The sequence below is a fragment of the Hordeum vulgare genome, chromosome 3H (genome assembly GCF_904849725.1).
Source record: "Hordeum vulgare subsp. vulgare chromosome 3H, MorexV3_pseudomolecules_assembly, whole genome shotgun sequence".
In the NCBI taxonomy this organism is placed as follows: domain Eukaryota; kingdom Viridiplantae; phylum Streptophyta; class Magnoliopsida; order Poales; family Poaceae; genus Hordeum; species Hordeum vulgare.
This window is the reverse complement of record NC_058520.1, coordinates 244,497,763-244,519,495: the sequence shown is the minus strand read 5'-3', so window position 1 is coordinate 244,519,495 and position 21,733 is coordinate 244,497,763. Positions and strand designations below refer to the sequence as shown.

The window sequence follows — 21,733 nt, the reverse complement described above, 5'->3', positions numbered from 1 at the left end:
TCGACGTGGTTGGGAGAGGTAGGCTAGCTCCGGAGCGAGGGCACGAAATTCAACCACGACGGCTGGGGAGGAGCGCTCAGGGACGAGGCGTTGGATTTGAACCTGCTATATCAAAGAAACTATGCGTACATGCAAGTTAACAAGCACACTAGCAGTCTGCTTATAATTAATCTACATGATCAATACGTGTAGCTGCTGGGTGAACATACGTGGCCAGCTAGCTAGCTCTACCGATCGGATTGAATCGATCTTTGGGTATCTCTTAGCGTAAACCACGTAAACTAGCGACGTAAACTGGACAGAGAAAACTATATTTTTTTACCTACGAACAACTTGCTCCTTTTTGTTTATTTATTCAGTATATAAAGGATATAGGAACGCCCCATCCAATGCGCTATCGGACTTGTCAGCCAACACGACGGAGACACGCACAGAGTGCAGTTTATAAACAAGAAAACAAAAGGGACTAGTACTAGGACTAGACTAATACGTGACTATACCTAATACTACAACCAGATTACACGAAGGGCTTCACGAGAGGATGCTAGAGTCTTTCGGAGAACTGCAAAGAGTCGACGTAGCTGCCAAACCGGCAAGGCATAAAGAAGTTGATGAAGAAGAAAATATGACACGTGGGTCCATGCGGTCTCTTAGAGAAATGAATGATCCCGGTCGGGATTATTCTTCCAAACAGGTCTAAGTTAGGTTTAAGATTATAATTGGTCGGGCTCGTTGAATATAGGTATATATTTCACGGATTTAACTGTCATGGTCCATTTACGTCGACCTTTACGACCTTGGCTTTAAAACAGACTTCACTTCATCTTAAATACTCCCTCCGTTTCTAAATATAAGTCTTTTAAGCGATTTTATTAAAAGTTACATACGAAGCAAAATGAGTGAATCTACACTTTAAAATATGTCTATATACATCCGTATCTAGTCTACTAGTGAAACCTACACAAAGACTTATATTTAGAAACGGAGGAAGTAAAAGATAACGAAACCAAATATGTCATTAATATAGGTATAAAAGAAATAAGGTATAGATATAGACTAGGCCAGCAGCTAACCACCGATCCACTGCCACCGGCCCTCACCACTCTCCCCCTCCCCTCTCCACGCCGCCACCCAAGCCGCCGTATCGCCTCCCCGAAGAACCCCTCTGAGGATCGATCACCAGAACCCCGGGATCCCATCGCCGCCTCGATGGGGTGTGCACAGTCCAAGATCGACCAGGAGGAGGCGGTGTGCCGCTGCCGGGATCGAAAGCGGCTGATGGCTGACGCCGTCCAGGCGCGCAACGCCTTCGCCGCCGCCCATTCGGCCTACACCATCCTCCTCAAGAGCACTGGCGGCGCGCTCTCCGACTTCGCTCACGGCGAGGCGCCCGACCCCAGCATGGTAGCCTCCCATTCCCACCAGGCCGCCGTTGCGGCGGCCGCAGCCGGAGCCTCGGCCTCTGCGCTGCCGCCCCCGACCACCACTACTGTCCTCATCCCGCCCTCCCCACCGCCCCCGCCCTTCATGAACTTCCCCCACGGTAGCCTCCAGCGCTCCTCGTCAACCCCCAACATCCCCATGCCCGATCCCCGGGTTGCCACCAAGAACCGCCCCCCAGCTAGTGCTGCTATCCAGGAGGAGGAGGAGGATGGCGAGGAGGACGATGGCCATATCATTACTGACAGCAGCGACGAGGACGAGGACGATGACGACGATGATGATCACGACGACGATCACCACGAGCATGACGATTTCAGCATGGATGATACGGTGCACGGACAGCTGCCAAAGAGAGGGGTGATGGACAGTATGGGGTCTTCTCCACTGACACCACCGCCACCACCGCAGCTAAACCCATCCCCAATAACGCCTGCGTCAGTGACACCACCGCCCCCGATGCCGGAGGCTCAGATGGCTACCTGGGACTACTTCTTCGGTCCAACCCCCACACCACCGCCCACCCTGGAGCAGCAAGCTGATGATACTTGGATGGACAGGCGGGAGAAGGAGTCAGTGCCCGAGGTGAAGGCACCAGTGATGAATCCAGTTGTTAGTGAGCCATCTGCACCATTGCATGATGCTGAGTGGGCCGAGCGGGCACCACAGACAGCACCGGAGAAGGCGAAGGCCATTGATGAGCTTGCGGCAAACCTTCCCCCGTCGAAGCCGATTGTTAGGAAGCCACCCAAGGCAGCTGGCCTGCCACCAGAAGTGCACCACCAGCATGCCTCGTCCATGGGCTCAGTTGAGACCCGGAAAGGGAAGATTATGATGGTGTCTGCCAGCTTACTGCAGATTATTGCTCAGCTTGATGATAACTTTCTCAGGTCTTCGGAGAGTGCACATGATGTGTCAAAAAAGCTTGAGGCCACAAGGATGCATTACCATTCCAACCATGCTGACAGTCGAGGCAAGTGTCTTGTTTCTTTTGAATGGAAACTTTAGGGGTTGTCCCCACAGTAATCCTTGGTTTTGAATCCTAAGCAATCAGTCCACACTCATTGTGCCGGACAATCACCGTGCCACTGATCGTTAGCTTTGGAAACAAGAAAGCAATTAACATTTATGAATCAATCGATGTTCTTTTGGTTTAGATAAAAGTGGAAACTAAATTTCTGCCCCATGCCAGATTAGTTTAATAACCCAGTACCCCAGACTAGCTCTATTCTAAACTAGAGCGTATATAGTGTACTTCCCTTTGATGTCATTTTCCCTTCTATTTTGTTGTCATAGCACCTTTGCAAATTGGAAAACTGCATGTTGTAATGCTTTGTTGAGTCGGTGCTCACAAAAACAGCTGCAAGATTATTTTGGTACTTGTCTTGGGTGCTAAGTTTACTGTAAGGTGACCATCATTTATCCTTTTTTATCTCTAGCTTCATCTCAGATAACTTAACTCAGAAATATCGGTTGTGGTTCACAAGCAGCTAGTTTTCTGGTTTACTGAATTCCAAGTTTAACTTCCCATTTTTCAGTGTGTGCAGTGTGGTACTGAATTTACACTTCTTTACGATCCCTGGATGTTTTTCAGGACATATAGATCATTCTACGAAAATCATGCATGTTATCACATGGAACCGCTCCTTCAAGAATTTACCGGACCAAGAGGATTTAGGTGTTAATTTTGAGATTGATGAACGATTTGAAACTCATGCCACAGTTCTCGACCGGATGCTTGCCTGGGAGAAAAAATTGTATGATGAAGTGAAGGTAATGTCTTTTAAACTACTTTCTTAGAATAGCTTTGCTAGGATACTTTTTTCTTTGGTTTATATCCATGTCCCATTTCGTTGTTAGAATATTAGTGCGTTTGTCCTAGCCGCTCCGCGGCGATATTTTGGAACCTGTAGTGAACAGTGAACACCTCTGCAGCTAAATCCCTACTATTAGCCAGATTTTTAACTGTGGAACATAAATTTGGTTATCTCAAACACCAGATTTTCTACCTTTTGTTTTCCATGTTGCACTATGTCATACTGTTGCGTCAGGGTCAATATTTTCAAAAAGGTTTCATTTATCAGGTTGTGTAATTAACTGTTCTTATACAGGTTGCTAGCCAAAGATCCTATCATTGGGAGGATACACCCTCCAAATCCAAATTTAGGCTGTTCGGATGTTGGCCAGTCTATGAGCCACTTTGATTGCTAATTGCTTACTAAAACATGTTGTTGTAAAGCTGCAAACATCATGTATTATGGAAGTAGATTCAAGATGAAATGTAGTAATTTAGGACTATGGATTTGCATCTAGGGGCGATTACAAATGCAGTGATAAGTCAATTCTTGTTAGTAGGAGCAATGAGTGTAGACTAAACTGCCTCCACATTCTTGACCCGTGGTTTATTTTAGTGCTCTTTCCATGTGAAATCGTCAGCGATTGTTCTTTTGTCATGCTTGTTCGCTGATTTTGTTGCCTGATCTGCTTTATGAATGTGCCAAACCAGGCAGGGGAACTTATGAAAATTGATTATCAGAAGAAGGTTGATCTATTGCATAAACAAAAGAAACGTGGTGTTAAACTTGAAACTCTTGAGAAGACAAAGGCCGCCGTTAGCCACTTGCACACAAGGTACATAGTGGATATGCAATCCATGGATTCAACAGTTTCGGAAATAAATCGTCTACGCGATAAGCAACTATACCCGAAGTTAATGGACCTTGTCGATGGGTGAGCGTTCTTTGACTTATGAAAATTGTCAGGAAATGAATTATGTCATTTTCTATTTTATGCCAATTTGGTTTCTACCATTCAGGTGCAATTAATTGTGTCAATGATATATACTTTGTCTATTTGCGGTTCCTTCTCATAATCTTATCCATCTGCTGACTAAGCTACCTGACTGTCCACCGCTAATATGATGAACTGGTGGTAGATCTATTTGTGTGGAGATCAATTTAACAAGGCTAAAATATGCATTGATAGACAATTTATAATAATGTGAAGTAAGGGGAATATGCTGCCACATAAACACTCTCCTAGCCTTGATTGCACCTTGCTGTCTCAACAAGTAGTTAAATTCACAAATTCGCCCTTCAGTACATAGTTTCATAGTTTCTGCTTATGTATAACATTTTGCAACTGACAACGATGAGTAAATTATCCAAGGCTTGTCGTAGTCAACACTGTATCAATGCCCTTGGGCCCAGGTGCGGGCCTGGATACCCAAGACAACACATCACTGACTATGGAGGAAACTTCCGATAGGACATAGAAGGAGATCCTATAGAACATGAAGGAAAGGTTTCAACGTATTGGGTATTGATATCGATCCGACTCCTACTCCTATATGCCTCACGCAATGACATGAGTTCTCCATACCTACCCTGTATAAGGGCTAAAGGGACACATGAAGAGGGGATCCACACCATTTAGATAGCCTATAATGTTTTACAATATGTAGAGACCTCGCCGTTACCGTTGAGACCTAGTTCCATCTCGTTGAGTTCCCCTAACTCCTCGAGTACCCCTTGATAGTGTATCCATTGTATTCACCACATATTTTTGAAATGAGAGGGCTAGACAGGAAGTGGAGCTTTTAACAAAATTGGGGGCCTGAACTGGGTAAATCATGTGTCCCCTTCTATCGTGACAGTCCCATGACTACAAATCCATGTACTAGTTCTAGTACCGCCGTTAGAATCCGATGGAAAATCATTCAACTTCTGGCGCTGATCGTGGGGATGTCATGATATCAAATCGGTTCTATGGCTCTATCCTTTCATCGGATAGCAAATCATCATAATCGGCGAGCAACTATCGACAAACGAGGAAGAGAAGCCCGGGGGCTTGGCGAAAGATGGATCCTTGTCGCCTTCTTGTGCCATGAGAAACTAAGCGAGAAGGAACTTGTTTGGAAATTCGCCCTGTGAATTTTGGAATAGAAGAAGAGAAGGTTTCTCACCAACTTTACAAGGAAGGACCTCTACAAAATCGACGGCGGTTGCCCAGTCGAATGGCCTCAGGAGACATCATCTCAATGGCACAACATTGCCCGACATGTGTATGAAGACATAATTAGTTCATTGGTCATTCGTGGGATGCAGGAACAATGGAAAAAAGAGTGCCGTTGGCTACTCCTCTAACACTAAAGAAAGTGCACTAGCATCTAGAAACAAAAAGGTGGCAGAAGGTTGAGAGAAGGCAACCTTTGATGTCCCAGTGGTATGGTGCGACTGTTGGAACACACGGTACGCTACGCTAGCGCCAAATAAAATATTTCTACCGCGCACCCAAGATCATGCTGCTGGAAATAGATCACGGGATCATGTTTGCACTAGACGCGTAGTCACCGCAGCGGAAGAAGATTTTGTGATGCGTGTAGTCGATTAATCGAGTCGTCTCCTCCTGCAGTCGATCTCCCGCGAACAACTCCTGGTGGATCCCTCGAACGGCTCCTTGCGGTTCCCTCGAACGGTTCGTCCAAGCACCGTAGATGCGATGCCTAGATATCCACACGTGCTGGGAGCTGCGTCGAGCGGCGGGTTGCTAGGTCTGGTCGTGCGGCATGGGGGCGTGGGGAGTTGCAGCGGTGGTCATCAGGGAGGAAAACGATCAATCCGAGGAGGTGCGCCCTCTCCCCTTTATATAGACTTTTGAGGTGGGCTCAACACTTAGGCCCACTAGGAGTATACACCCATTTTTCATCCGAATCCAATCCGAATGGGCTGCAACCCCTTTAAGGGAGTATACACCCATTTTTCATTCGGATCCAGTTTGAATGGGCTCCAACCCCTTAAGTGTGCGACCATATAGGTTCATGTACACATGGACACGACTTGAAACGATAGTTGGTAGCGGCTCCTAAGTAGAACATGCCAACTCCCATGCCAACTCCCATGTGTGTATGAAGTTGTTTGACGAACCTCTACAATGTGTCATATGCAACATTCCTTGTGCCTCAGATATATGTTGTGGAGCTCAAGGCGAGTACTTGTCACCCTTGTGGTAACTCGAACTCTCTTCTCGAAATCGTGATATGGATTCTCGAACCGGGTTAGCTCTTAACCCAAATCACATGACCATGCTTTCTGAATCTGATCACTCGAGAGGGCCTAGAGGGCCTAGAGAATATCTCCTTATGGAGGGGCAAATCCCTTCTTGGTCACCATGTCTCACGACTCACCCGAAAGCTACCTTTATAACTACTCAATTACAGAGTAGCGTTTGATAGACCCTAAGTGAGTCATATCCTCATCCCAAGAACATGCGAGGACCTCACATCTAGGACATGGCATATACATCGTACTTGAGACTAACATGGCATATACATCGTACTTGAGACTAACATGGCATATACATCGTACTTGAGACTAACAGATGACAACATCTCGCTGTGTCTCAAAGTGGGTCTGTCTGATTCGGTGATCTCCATCCTTGAGTCCATAGTTTAGCATCTCTTTGCCCATGACTTGTGAAACATAGTCATCAACCAAATTGTATACTAGTTAAAGGGTATGTGTCCACATAACCTTATCAACTAGGGACTATTAGAACAATCATCATACAATATATAGTTCCATAAATAATTCACATACGCATATCACTGATGATGTTCAAGGACAAGACAAAAGGTTCATGAATACATAGGGAAATATCATCATCAGATGATTGCTTCTAGGGTGTATCTCTAACAACCAATTCCACCAAATGAATAATCATGGAATCTTAGCTAGTCGCTGCATATCTACGGAGTCATTGGGGGACGGCCGAAGGAAGGAGAATCAAGGTTTTGGATGATTCAATGGAATGGAAGCTGAAGGATTCGTACTAGAAGGAAGTAGGTCGTGCGAGAAGGAAGCAAGTGCAACGAAAAGACAACTGCAAACAAAGAAAACACGAGAAAAGACAACTGCAAGATGTGATCTAGGAGATCATTTTCAACAGGCAACGATAACGACATGCGCGATCAAACTATCAATCCCCGAGGAAGAATCTAGTGCCTGCGGGGTATTCCACCTCACCTAGACCCATGGTACCAGAGACTATACTTGTTTATCGGATGGTTGAAGAAATAAGCAAGGAAGCCCTCGCTTGGAAAGATGAGGATACCATGCCCTATGCCATGCCATGTGAAATTAAATCACAAAAACTTGGGTGCGGTTTCATCGGAGGAAACATGTTCGAATCATCATGGCTCAAGATGAGCCATCAGATAAAAGGAGAGCAACGCAATATCATCGACGAGATTATGAATGGACCTTGCCAACAAGTCTGTCTAGAAGGACAATCCTCATCATAAGAAGAATTGGAAACACAGACTTGCGAAGGGTATTACCAGCGGTTTGTAGCAAGTACAACTTGATAGCCACGGAGACACTCTGAAGGATGGGAATTCGACCCGCAAGAATTGGGCCGGTGGTGATGCCCCTAGAAGGAAGAATATATCAACCGAAGGGGTACTCTGATTTCTCTATCTCCATAGGGACCACATGAAATAATCGTACGCAATGGAGCATCTTCTTAGTTGTGGACTTAGAAATGCCCTCCAATATGGTGTTGGGATTGCATCTCCTAGAGATGTTTGAACTTGCGTCTATCACGTCAAGAAGATGTTGGTTTCTCTTGGACCTCTATCGATTATGATCAAGGAAACAAAGGAAGAGCCCATCATGATGTAGGACCTCCTTGGGTGGCCGAATCTTCACGAATTGGAGGTGGATTTGAACAACACGAAGAACATGAGGAAAATCACGAGGAATCACAAGGAAATCCAACACAAATCAACACGCAAGTTACAACACAAAATACACATTGAGGAATACTGGAATCACAAGGAAATCCAACACAAACAAACACGCAGGTTGCAACACAAGATTCACATGGATAAATAGTGGATCCAAATCATCCACAAGAGTGATGAAACATGCTAGTGTTTTTTCCCAAGTTCTAAGACAAGGGGGCTTGATGCTTCAAGGAAGCCTTCTTCTTCTTAGGTGGAGGTCTTGATATTCCTAGAGGAATCCTCTCCCTTAGGATATGTTGCACTCCTATGGAGTCTTCTCCTCAAGGGGAGTCCTTGATCCCACTAGGGGAGATACATGAGCTAAGCTCTAATGTTTAGTCTTCTCTTAGCTAACCCTAGATCTTAGGTAGGGGAGAGGTATATATAGTCCTATGCGTGAAGGGGCAAGGGAGGAGCAGAAAGGGAAAGATACATGGGCAAAGACCAATAGCTGCGCACATGCTTGCCCGTGTGCAATTGGGTGGGGGGTGGGCGTGCCATGTGCACGGGGTGTTCAGAGAGCTGGAGGCAGCACCCCGTGTGCACGGCGGTCCAGAGGCCCTTGCACAGGCTTGCCCGTGTGCAATGGGGTGGGGGTGGGGTGGGCGTGCCATGTGCACGGGGTGTTCAAAGAGCTGGAGGCAGCACCTCGTGTGCGCGGCGGTCCAGAGGCCCGTGCACATTGGGTATCCCGAGAGCTTCTTGGCTTTTGACCTTCTGGTGGATGCTTTCGGGTTTCAGGCCTGGGTCTTCATGGTTCCTTCTCCGCTTCCATGCTTTCCTTGCAGATCGTGTGGGTGCTTGCTACCTCCTCCATTGCACGTTCGTTATTCGGCTCAAACCTATAGGTGTGAATGGTAGGGAGGTCAAGTAGTATACCATCCTTGGGAGAGTGAAGTAGACACATGTAAATGAGAAGATTCGCCTTTATATATATGATGTAGGAGATGTGCGTGTCTCTTGACGATGGGGCACTTGACATGGTGATATCCGTGGGATGCTCCGCATCACATCATGTACCCAAACACAACGCCCGTGGGCTTAAGAGGACGAACAAAATCCAAAGGAGAGTGTAGACTCGCCAAGTTCAACATGAGGACAAACTCTGCTTCTACAAGCGAGATAAGCAACAAATTTGACAATGCATCCTGCCAAAAGATATGGCACAAAAAGGAGAAAGTAAAACCCATGTATCCAGTATATATTCGCGATGGCGTAGACCGATTCCCTTGTAAACCCACAACGAGACGACAACAACCACTACAAGCCACTCATGCTCATGCTTAGGACATTACTTTATCCCCAAGGTAATCATGTAGGGCTAGCTTAGTTATTCATCATGTATGGTGTTATTAACAATAACATTGAGAGTTGGATGGCGTATCCATTAAAATACTCCCCCATAAGGGAACATGGCTAAACCGAAAAACCCAAATATACCATCGATGCTGCTGCTGCTGCAAAGGGAAGGAAAAACACAAAGGGATTCTAAGAGCAATTACCTCGGACTAGAGGAAGACAATGCCTTCAGAGGGGCACTTGGCGAATAATTGGATGGACCCTCCGCGACAATAAATATCTGCAATGTTGCCCTCTTCTTCGCTTTGCAGGAGCATGCTCCGCGACCTCCCTATCTACGGGAGACCATGCCCTACCTTCACTGGGCAAAAAGGAAAGATGACTGGAGAGACGGGATATTAATAATCTAGTATCGATGCTAGAAGGAAAATGGGGAAAATATAAGGACAAGTTTGATCCAAGGAAAGCGAAAAGTGATCCATGAAACTAAAGGATGGTAACATACCAATAGTTTTTTTTACTAAGACTGTAGGGCTTACACCCCACATTATTTTATTGATAAAAGAGCAACATGGATTACAAGGTTATGTACAAGTTCTAGTTCCTCCAGCAGAGGGCACTGTAGAACCAAAAGACAAAAAGATAAAAGAAAAAGGTGGGGCCCCTCTTAAGGAGGCAAAAAGTCTATCCATCGAAGTAGGTCATCCTTGAATTTGAGTTTGATCCTATGAGTGAGGAGGGTGATATCATGTACGAACCCACTTCTCCACTGCCCAAAGGTTGGTCTGATGTGTCTGAAGGCTTTATTATTCCTGACCTTCCAGATATTCCATCGAGCCAGAAAAACCACCTCTGCAAAAAAGGCTTGTCAAATCCTTTCCTAGCTCCCTCTGCAATCTCCACCATGTCAGTGCCAATTGTCCAGTCAATTTGCAGGTAGTTCCAGACCCTGCAGCTGAAATTGCAGGAGGTGAACAACATACCGATAGTTGATTCTCGTGAGCGATCGACAAGGTGCCTAGGCGTACTAGCGGAGGTCCACTCCTTGGAATCTCCCGCAAAGAGATTAGTGAGACAGTTGTTCACCTCCTCATCCTCCTAGGTGAAAGGATCTACGAGGAAAACTAAAGAAATTTCAAGTAAGAAAAGAAAATACGAAGAACACACATTAAAAGGAAAATTACTAGGTAGTTACAATTGAGCTCCTATACGGTCGATTGACCATTTTGGTAATCCCAGGAAGGAAGAGGATTAGATCTCAGCAAGCACCGACGACGACGGGGAAGTCATCGGCCCAATTCGCGCTCGTCAGCCCACCTCCCCACCTCCATGAAGCTCGTAGACGTCGCCACAAAGAGACAACAACTTGTCATCTGCGGGAGGCTCATATCTTAATGGGTAGAAGTTAACAAAAGAAGGGTCGTTGAAAGTCCTCTTCACTTTTTCGAGAAAACACAAAAAGCATTTGTGTTTCTTTGCATTGAAAAGGAGTTCAGTTACAATCGTCATAGGACACGAATTACATCTTGATCAGTGGACATCCCAGGTTTATGGAATCACAAGCCGGAGGCCAAGTGCCCCGGCGGCTGCCCAAGATCGGGCCTCGTCCTTGATCCTATCGAGAAGTGTTTTCATGGATGGTGTTGCATTGTTGAAGACGCAACTGTTTCTGTGCTTCCAAACCATCCAGGGCACGAATAGCGCGACCGATTTTAGGGCTTTGTGGAGGATCCGTGGCGTCTTCTCCTTGGCATGCTTCCACCAGTCCATGAGCGAGGGCTCGCGGCTGGGTATCGATAATGGAATGCGAAGCCAGCCCAGGGTCTCATGCCATGCCTCGTGAGCGAATGGGCATTCCAGCAGCAGGTGTCGTAGTGTTTCCGGCTCTTGACCGCATAGGGGGCAGCACGGGTGATGTTGCCAGTCCATGGCGGGTCAACCTCTCGGCAGTCCAGCAATGGTCCTGGTTGGCCAGCCAGCGGAAGAATTTGACTCTCGGCGGCGTCCAACTTCTCCATATGAGCTTCTAGGACTAGCACGCCGTCGATCTCTGGAATGTGGCCAAATAACAGGACCTCGCGGAGTAGGTGCTGCTCGCTGTCCACTTCCAGATCAACTGGTCCGGGGCAGCCGAGAGCTCGATGTGTTGCATGATCTGCCAGAGCTGCAGGTACTTTCCGATCTCGTGCAAGCCTAATTTGCCGTGGATGTCGCGTGCCTAGGAGTTGCCATTGAGTCCGTCCACCACAGATCTGGCCGTGCGTCGATGCTTGGGTATGCAGTCACACAGGCGGGACATGAGCTCGCGGACGGACCGGTTGTTGATCCACCGGTCCTCCCAGAGCAGGACGGTCATGTCGTTATTGATGACTATGTAAGAGGATGCCCAGAACAAAGCATGCTCCACACGTGAGAACTGGAGGTCAAGCCCTTGCCATGCACGCTCGGGATGCGTTCTTGAAAACCATAACCAGCGAAGCCACTGTGAGAGCCTGACATGTTCGAGGTCGCGTACGCCCAAGCCCCCAAACTCGATGGGGGCGGCAAACGCGGTTCCAGTTCACGTGATAGTGCCCATCATTGACCGCAGCGCGCCCGACCCAGAGGAACCCACATTGAATCTTCTCAAGCTGCTTGAGGGTCTTTTTGGGGGGTGCGAAAGCTAGCAGCTGGTGCACTGGGATGGCGCTTAGGACAGATTTTACCAAGGCCAGGCGCCCGGTTTTTGACATTAGCCATGCCTTCCAAGTTGGGAGCCGCTCGGCGACCTAGTCGACCATGGCTTGCAGCTGGGCGGCCGACGCGTAGACAGGGGGATGCCGAGGTAGGTTATTGGCAGTGTCACCACTGGGCAGTGGAGGTGTGCAATCGTCTCCGTGGTCGTCTGATCGCCGTGCAAGACGGTGGCGGAGCTCTTGGCGAAGTTCACCTGGAGGCTGGAGGCCCTGCCGAACAAGGCGAGAATCTCCTTGACCGCTGCGACTTCGCCAGCCGTGGCATGGCAAAAGATCATGACATCGTCGACGTATAGCGAAATCGCCGGGATGAGTGTCGTGGGTGCAGCGGCTTTAGCATGCCCGAGCTGTGGGCGCGTCGGAGGAGACGGCCAAGCGTGTCGTCGGCTAGCACGAACAACTGCGGGGACATGGAATCACCCTGGCAGAGTCCTTGTCAGTACCAAATGGGTGGTCCCGGCTTGCCGTTCATCAGGATCCGTGTGCTGGAGGATGATAGGAGTATGGCGATCCACTCCAGGAAACAGTTCCCAAATCCATATTGACGCAAAACCTCGAAGAAGAATGGCCAAGATAGGGAATTGAAGGCGTGTGTGAGGTTGAGCTTAAGCATGACCCTCGGAGCTCCCAGCTAATGCAACGTCATGATCGACTGCTTGACGAGGATGTAGTTGTCGTGCAAGCTCTGTCCGACGATGAAGGCATTTTGGTTGCGGCTGACAAGGCGGTCTAACTTGGCACCAAGGCGAAGCAAGAGCACTTTCGTGACGATTTTTGCCACAATGTGAATGAGGCATATCGGCCGGTAGTCTCGCGAACCATGGGCAGCGGCATGCTTCGGAAGTAGAGTCAGCAATGCTTGGTTGAGCTTGTAAAATCCCCTTCCACGTAATTCAAACAGCTGTTGGAACACATCAATGAAGTCCTCTCCACTTAAATCCAACATGGCCGACAATCAGCCTTAGCGCCGCCCTTGGCTCCAATAGGAGTGGAGGCTTGTCGTTGTGAGGGCGAGCGACACAACAACAATGGCCCCAAGAGTGCCATTGATCTATGGAAGACATGCGGAAGTGACTTCGAAACGATGCCACATCCGGCAGCGCCCCAGTATATCGCACAGATGTGTGAAGACAGCAGGATACAAGAAGGAATCCGACGCAGGTTCAGCAGAGCAATCCCATAGAAGAAATGTGACTTCGAAACAATGCCACATCCGGCAGGGCCCCAAAATATCTTGATAGAAGAAGGAATTGGGCATCAGGTTCACCAGAGCAATCCCATAGAAGAAATGGAAGTCCAGCATGGAGACAGAAATAGGTAGACTGATGCCGCATCATAAGGAATCGGCCAGAACCACCGTCTTGTCTGGACAAGGCAATGGACGGCTCAACCAGATGCAGGAGCATGGCAGACGGGAACAAGTGGGAGGCTTTCCATGTCCTGAAGATCCCTTAGGTCATGTTTGGATTGTCGTTCCCCCAACAAATACACCTGTATAAAAAATACAAACCTCCGACGGTCGTTTACTTTACAGCCGGTATCCTTCACAGTTTGGTAAGTTACATTTGTAAATTAAATACACTTGTATTGAAATACCCCATGCCAAGCGCGGCCTTATCGATCCCTCATCAGTCATTGTTGGCTTTTAAACCGTAGATCAAAACACCCAGGAGCACCACGTATGTGTACGTACAAAGCTAACTCGAACAAGCACACTAGCAGCTTGATCGATTAGCCCTTGTACACACGTACGTGCAACTAGCCAGAGACTTGTGTATGAATACGCTTCAGCCGGCTAGCTTCGGTTGATTGGATCAATCACGCGGCAACGGATCAACTCGGCTTTCTCAACAAGAACGTAAAAACGCGAAGGCACTGAATTGTTGATGGCTACAGGCTCGTGTCTAGCCTGTCGTAATACTTTGTATTGCTTTGCTATCTGATCTGGTATTACAAGCACCACCCCTAGGGTGCCTTTTATACACATCTACAAGGAACTATGGAAATAGACTAGGACTAGGTATCCTAATACTACTAGGACTTGGTTTGGCTTTTTTCCTAATCCTATGTGTAGGGCAACATGATTAACTCACATTCACCCCCTAATCACGATGTCCTTACTTCCGACCTGGGTCCCAAACACGATTGCTGCTTCTCATAACTGTTATCATTGGCTTGGCCTTTGCCGTCCCTTGCAGCATTTTATGGACCGTCTTTACTGTCGTCGGCTCGTCCGTAGCTCGATGACAACACTCCTTTTTGGTCGTGTCTTCAATCTTCACCTCTTCTTCGGTGCTTTGTAGACTGTCCTTCGGATCATCGAGGGCACATCTTTTGAACCTGAGCGTGACCATACTTTGGTCTAACTTTGAATTCCAAGCTCTTGGCGCTTGCATCAGCCCGTAAAGTGCCTTCTTGAGCTTGTCAACTTCCGCTTGTTCATCTTCTCGTAGTTGAGGGGTTGTTCTACATGCACTTCTTTTGTGAGATCGCCGTTGAGGAGAGCGGATTTAACATCCATATGATGAACCTTCCAATCCTCTTGTGCTGCCAAAGCTAGGAGCACTCTCACTGTCTCGAGTCGAGCAACTGGTGCAAACACCTCATCATAGTCAACTCCTTGACGTTGTACGTAGCCCTTTGCAACGAGTCTTGCCTTGTACTTCACAATGGCACCCTCCGTGTCCTTCTTGAGCTTGTAAACCCACTTCAAACCTATCGCCTTTTGGTTTGGAGGTCGGGTTACCAAAGTCCACGTGCCATTGCTCTCAATCGCCTTCATCTCCTCATCCATGGCGTGCGTCCAGCTAGGACTTTTGCTCGCCTCTACGAAGTTCGCTGGCTCCTCAACTCCGACCAGACATAGTCCGGAGTACTCGAGCGTAACTGGCTTTGTGTACTTGTTGACTTTCTTGAGCGTCTTGTAGCGACGAGGCCCTGAGGAGTCCGTTGTAGCTTGCGAAGGAGGCGACACAAATTATGTCGGTGTTGATGCACTTGAGGAAGATGACTGAATCCCGGGCATGTCATCAACATCTGCGTCGTCGGCGTAGTCGTCGTGACCGTGACCATCATCTTGATTGTCGTCGTCACTATGCGCCTCGTTGTCGATGTTGTCGTCGAGATCTTCGCCTATGCCGTGCGCGGCGTTGTCGCTATCTCCTTGCGACATATGCGCGTTGTCGTCCGTGTCGGCACGATGATGATCCCTCCCATTGTGGTCACCTTGTTTGGGCGTCTTGCCAACCACATGGACATCCTCCCCTGCATCATCATCAGTTGGAAATTCAACCGTGAATATGTTACCGTTTGGAGTATTGTTGGCTGCGGCACTCCAATTCCACGCTTGGTTTTCTTCAAACACGACGTCGCGTGAAATCCGTTGACGCTTGGTTTGTGGATTGTAGAAGCGGTATGCCTTGGTGCCAGAACTCCTCTCGTATCCGATGAACACCATCTTGGTGCTACGATCGGCAAGCTTTGAGAGATGTGGCTCCGCCGTCTTCACATGTGCCACGCACCCGAACGTCCGTAGATGAGACACATTCGGCTTACGTCCGTAAATTGCTTCATACGGAGTCTTGCCGATCACCGCCTTCGTTGGAGCCCGGTTGAGAAGATAGACCGCCGTCGAGATAGCTTCTCCCCAAAAAGTTCCCGACAAGGTTCTTGCTCTTGAGTAAACTCCTTGCCATGTCAACGATGGTTCGATTGCGTCTTTCAACGACCCCGTTCTGCTGCGGCGTGTAAGGTGCCGTGAGGAACCTCTTTATGCCAATCTTCTCGCAGTAGTTGTTGAACTCATTCGACGTAAATTCTTCGCCGCGATTAGTTCGTAGAGCGCGAACCTTCAACTTGTGTTCCATCTCCGTTGCAGCCTTTAGCTTCTTGAACGCTTCATCTTTAGATCGTAGGAGAACGACCCACATATATCTCAAGTAGTCATCTGCCACAAGGAAGAAGTACTTCTTTCCTCCGTGAGTTGCCGGGGTGATAGGGCCACATAGATCACCATGGAACAGCTCGAGTGCATCACTTGCACGATAGGTAAACTGAGCAGGGAACGGCCTGGGGTGCTGTTTTCCAACCAAGCACCCGCCACATACTCGATCAACATGGTCGATAACTGGCATCCCGGATACCATCTCCATCTTTGACATCTTTTTCAAGGCGTAGAAGTTAACATGTCCAAATCTAGCATGCCATAACCACGAATCATCATCACTCTTGGCGAGCCAACACTCCGGTTGAGATTGATCAAGGTTGAGGATATAGAGTCTGTTCCGTGTGCGAGTAACACGAGCTAGCACGTTTCGATGGTTGTCGAAGATCGTCATCACTCCGTTCTTGATACCCACCTTGCATCCATTCTCGTCAAGCTTCCCAATAGAGATGATGTTGTTGCGAAGCCGTGGGATGTAGTACACTCCGGTGAGTATGCGATGTTCGCCTGTGAGACCCTTGAAGAGGACAAATCCTTTCCCACAAATCTCCACATTTGAACCTTCACCAAACTTGACCGAGCCTTCATCCCGTCATGTGGTTACTGGCACCCGTGTCGAGATACCACGACACGTTGTGATCCCCGGATAACTTAGGTGTCACATTCTTCTCATGAAGTAGCACCTTCCGGCTTGGTTTCACAACTACTGTTTCAGCGAGATCACAAACTTCGGCCATCAGAAGACCTGGACCTTCGTTTTCCTGCTTTGCCAAATTTGCCTTGATCTTCCGCTTGTTAGGCTCCGGACAATCTTTTGCAAAGTGACCCATCTCGTTGCAGTTATAGCACTTGACCTCGGACATATCCAAGTTCCGTTGCTTCCGCCCTTTAGACCGGTCAGCCTTACCACGACCTTGTGGCTTACCTTTTCCGGTTTGTCCGCCGCGCGTTGCGTTGCTTGAGCCTTCGTTGCCATCACGCCTTCCTTTGCTACTTGGGGACTCCCAATCTGCACGCGAGTACATGAGTTGGTCACTACCTCCTCCGTTGCCTTTCCGATAACCACGAGCATTCTCTTTCCACGTCCGCAGGCGTCCGATCGCCTCTGTTATGGTGATGTCGTAAAGCTGCTCGAGCGTGCCGATGATGTACGTGAATTTGTCAGTCACCGAACTGAATAATTTCTCCACAATCTCGGTCTCCTAGAGCTTTGCACCAAGCGCGCGGATCTCTCCCACCAAAGTAGTAAGACGCATGGCGTATTCGTTCACTGATTCAATTTCCTCCATCTGCAACTTGTGAAATTGGCGCTTCAACATTTGTGCCCGAGCCTTGGTGACGCGATCTTCTCCGATCCTCATCTCCTTGAGTGCGTTCCACGCCTCTCTTGCCGTCTCGAACTCCGCCAATGTCATCAGCACGGAATCCGGCACGGACTGGGCTATGGCGGTCATGGCACCTTCGTCGGACTCGTCATCGACGTCGTCGTCCGTGATTGCCTGCCACACTCGGAGTGTTTGGAGAATAATCTTCATCTTCACCGCCCACACGCCATAGTTGGCGTCGGTGAGCATCGGATATTGGATGGGGATGTTGCGATGCGCCTGGACGTTGGCGCCACACGTTCCCCCACCACTAGTCGCTGACTTGCCGCCCTTCTTCACCTTGTCGCCGTTCTTGTTCCCCTTGGCACCGCCACTACCGGACTTGACCGACTCAGCGTCGCTGTCCGTCATCGTAGATCGTCGAGGCTCTGATACCAATTGTTGGCTTTTAAACCGTAGATCAAAACACCCAGGAGCACCACGTATGTGTACGTATAAAGCTAACTCGAACAAGCACACTAGCAGCTTGATCGATTAGCCCTTGTACACACGTACGTGCAACTAGCCAGAGACTTGTGTATGAATACGCTTCAGCCGGCTAGCTTCGGTTGATTGGATCAATCACGCAGCAACGGATCAACTCGGCTTTCTCAACAAGAACGTAAAAACGCGAAGGCACTGAATCGTTGATGGCTACAGGCTCGTGTCGAGCCTGTCGTAATACTTTGTATTGCTTTGCTATCTGATCTGGTATTACAAGCACCACCCCTAGGGTGCCTTTTATGCACATCCACAAGTGACTATGGAAATAGACTAGGACTAGGTATCCTAATACTACTAGGACTTGGTTTGGCTTTTTCCCTAATCCTATGTGTACAGGGCAACGTGATTAACTCACAGTCATCACCGGCTCATCAAGCGTAGGCAACGGCCAGCGAGGTTCGCAATTGGAGAAGGGGAAGTCGAAAAGGTCATAGTGATAGGAAAGGAGGAAGAACCGTTGTGTATCTCTACACCAAAAACAAAAACTCTATAAAGAACATGCACACGAGTCCGTTCAAAATTTGTGGCCTAAGGAAAGAGGAAGTGTCGAATCAGCGTCACATTATCATATGTAATTATCACTGACCTGACATGCCAAAGCCTTTCACCACGATACGTTGGCATTAGATGGAATCTTAGTCGTTCAAGGACACGGCTGCAACTGACATCGACTACGCGCCGTCCATGGAAGGGAACTTTCTAGATGACATTGAAGGAAATCCTATGGAATATGAAGGAAAGGGTACCCAGTACGGATCCGACTCCTACCCCTATACGCCTGATGTGGGGTTCTCCTTACCCATGCTATACAAAGGGCCAAAGGGACACATGAAGAGGGGATCAATGCCTTTCAGCTAGCCTAGAACCTTTACACCACATGGAGGTCTCAACGCTTCCCGGCGAGACCTAGGTCCATCTTGTCGAGTTCCCCAAACTCGCCGAGTACCCCTGATATTGTAATCCTTTGTGCTCACCACATATTATTATATAAGAAAAGAGAGAACCTAGGTCCATCTTGTCGAGTTCCCCAAACTCGCCGAGTACCCCTGATATTGTAATCCTTTGTGCTCACCACATATTATTATATAAGAAAAGAGAGAACGAGAGAGCAAGGCAGTAAGTAGGTCTGTTACCCGCATTGGGTACAGGTAACCTGCTGTGACGTTCTCACAACTACAAATCCACGTACTTGTTCTAGTATTGTTGTTAGGATCTGACCAAAAAAAATAAAATCCTTCGACACCACCTATTTATTTGTTACCATTGATTTATTTAGCATTTCATTTACTTGCGACATACCAGGAAAGTACCTCCCGCATCTGACACGGACCACCGAAGAAACCCCCAAAAGGCAAAAGAAGTTTACCCTCGCCTCCCACATGCAAAGGAAACGACCAAAGAAAACTGAGAAAAATACCTTCCCCTATAAACGGCAAACAAACTATCAAGAGGAAGAAAGCTTTTGTCTTTATCTTCGCAAGATCAACCATATATATGTCTTCATACCTATATATTTTTCAATGTTGGGCATGGTTCGCTATTAAGCACTTGTTCTCCAAATATATCTGTCAATGCATCCGATTCTTTGCCAGGATAGCCGGACCATATTTTCTGCAATGATTGGGAAAGTTAGTAAGAATTCCATGATTCAGTTGTCTAGGTGCGTATAGGTAGGAGAAAATCTGTACTAGTCAGTGCATCTTTTTTCCTCTAATTCAAAAGTAACCAGCTATTTTTTGGAGACGAGGTACAATAACAGATAGTGAAATTCATGATAAAATAAGAATTGCCATCGTAGGTAACAAAGGAGTTCATAATGTTTTGGTAATTTGTTCTTATTAAATGAGATCATACCTTTTCTTGTGATATAGTGCTTGCGATCTTAGTTTGTATCTAAGCTTTCCTGCTTTCTTTGTTTACCATTTCTCCTCAAGTCAATATTTGTCTTGTGCAGCATGGCAAACATGTGGAGTTCTATGCACCGTCAACACAAGAGCCAGTTTTTGATCATATCGGGGATCAGAGCTTTTGAGGTACCGCCTGTTCCAAGGGAGACAACTGATTTGCATTATAAGCAGACCTGTGAGCTACGTGACATTGTCAGGGAGTGGCATATGCAGTTTGAGAAACTTATGGACCATCAAAAAGGGTACATCAGAGCACTCAATGCATGGTTGAAGCTTAATCTCATCTCCATCGAGAGCAATCTGAAGGAGAAAGTATCCTCCCCTCCAAGGCAGGTGGAACCACCTATCAAGAATCTGCTATATGCCTGGCACGACCAGCTTGAGAGGCTTCCTGTTGAACTTGCCAAAACTGCCATTAAAAGCTTTACTGAAGTCATAAGCAATATTGTACTGCTTCAGGAAGAGGAAGTCAGCCTAAGGCGGAGGTGTGAGGAAACTCGCAGGGATCTTGACCGTAAGAGGGCACAGTTTGAAGACTGGCATCGTAGGTACACAGAAAGAAAGGCATCCCAGGGTGAGGAAGCTAACCCCGAAGCAGCCAATACTTCTAGCCTAGATCATGTCAATGAGAGGAGGATAGCCATTGAGGAAGTAGAGATCAGGTTGAAGGAAGAGGAGAGGCTCCACCTTAGGCTTGCGAGGCAGGTGAGGGAGAAGACGCTTGCAAACCTCCGGATGCACCTGCCAGAGCTCTTCAGAAACATGACGGACTTTTCGTTCTTCTGCCATGACATGTACAGTAGCTTGAGAAAATCTGCAGTGCTGCAAATGCCCAGAGACGAGTTTCAAGGTTGATGTCTTGTGCGTGTTAGTGTTACTGTAATTTACCTGCCACCAGAGGCAGGCAAATATTTATTTTGGTTGTAGTTGTTTGCTTGCCATTTCTAAACTGCGAGGCTGCTCTGAATATGTATGTTCCAAGTGCACTGTAGAGGTCAGCCAGCAATGACGATCTGATTAATACCGTCTAAATTGAGATCATCCCCTGATACCATCAATCATTTATCGTGGCATATGGTCATTGAGGAAGTGGTTTAACTGCACTTGATTGTTCCGAACCCTTACACCATGATAGCACCTTGCGTGTTCTGATATTTTCATAAGAACTTTTTTGATATGGGTGGAAACTTTGATGACAGGAGTATATACTGGTGTCAGGGCAACGAAGCACGCAACGAAGCACAACTATGAAATCGCGGGGATCACTGTTCGGCGGGGGAGAGGGTTGCACCAAAAGCAGAACCAACAATCAAGCATGAAGGGAGTTCTATTCAGGTTCGGGTCGCTGAGAAATGTAAAACCCTATTCCTGTTTTGTGTGTATTGTATGTGTTTTAGGGTTTGGGCAAACAGAACCAAAAATCAAGCATAAAGGGAGTTTTATCCAGGTTCAGACCGTTGAGAAGTGTAAAACCCTATTCCTGTTTTGTGTGTATTGTGAGCGTTATGCCATGCACAACTGCTACGTACTGAGGCTAACCCCAGAGATTTCATCCCTTTATAGCTACGCCTTAGGCCTCCTTTTATAGGTTAAAGAGGTCACCAATAGTGACGAAATTGGGCACGCACGGGGTGTACGGCTAATACAATGTTGTTGGCGTCTGAAGACAGACGCATTAAATATTTCGTCAGGCGTCCCTGACATGGGACAGGGACGCGTTCCATCGGTGCTGTCCACCCTCACATGTCGCTTGACAC

General features: G+C 47.6%; 1 protein-coding gene and 1 long non-coding RNA gene across 3 annotated transcripts; both read left to right on the top strand.

Annotated features, from left to right (window-relative positions):
* Positions 1–1,067: 1,067 nt before the first annotated feature.
* Positions 1,068–21,079, top strand: LOC123443605 (protein ALTERED PHOSPHATE STARVATION RESPONSE 1-like). 2 transcript variants are annotated; one of them, XM_045120067.1, is made up of 4 exons: positions 1,068–2,413; positions 3,035–3,213; positions 3,947–4,071; positions 20,024–21,079. In XM_045120067.1, exons 1-4 carry the CDS (start codon positions 1,210–1,212, stop codon positions 20,829–20,831), a joined length of 2,316 nt encoding a protein of 771 aa, XP_044976002.1. In that variant the 5' UTR covers positions 1,068–1,209; the 3' UTR covers positions 20,832–21,079. The 2 variants fall into 2 exon arrangements, with proteins under 2 accessions (XP_044976002.1, XP_044976001.1); XM_045120066.1 differs by having other exon boundaries at positions 3,947–4,170.
* LOC123443606 lies at positions 18,933–19,468 on the top strand. Its single transcript, XR_006630746.1, has 2 exons — positions 18,933–18,979; positions 19,078–19,468. It is a non-coding gene; the product is annotated as an uncharacterized LOC123443606 (long non-coding RNA).
* Positions 21,080–21,733: the final 654 nt, after the last annotated feature.

Coding starts and splice junctions, on each gene's coding strand:
- LOC123443605 (XM_045120066.1), top strand. CDS start 1,210: ATGGGGTGTGCACAGTCCAAGATCGACCAGGAGGAGGCGGTGTGCCGC. Junction 2,414..3,034: donor CAACCATGCTGACAGTCGAG/GCAAGTGTCTTG, acceptor GATGTTTTTCAG/GACATATAGATCATTCTACG. Junction 3,214..3,946: donor AATTGTATGATGAAGTGAAG/GTAATGTCTTTT, acceptor GTGCCAAACCAG/GCAGGGGAACTTATGAAAAT.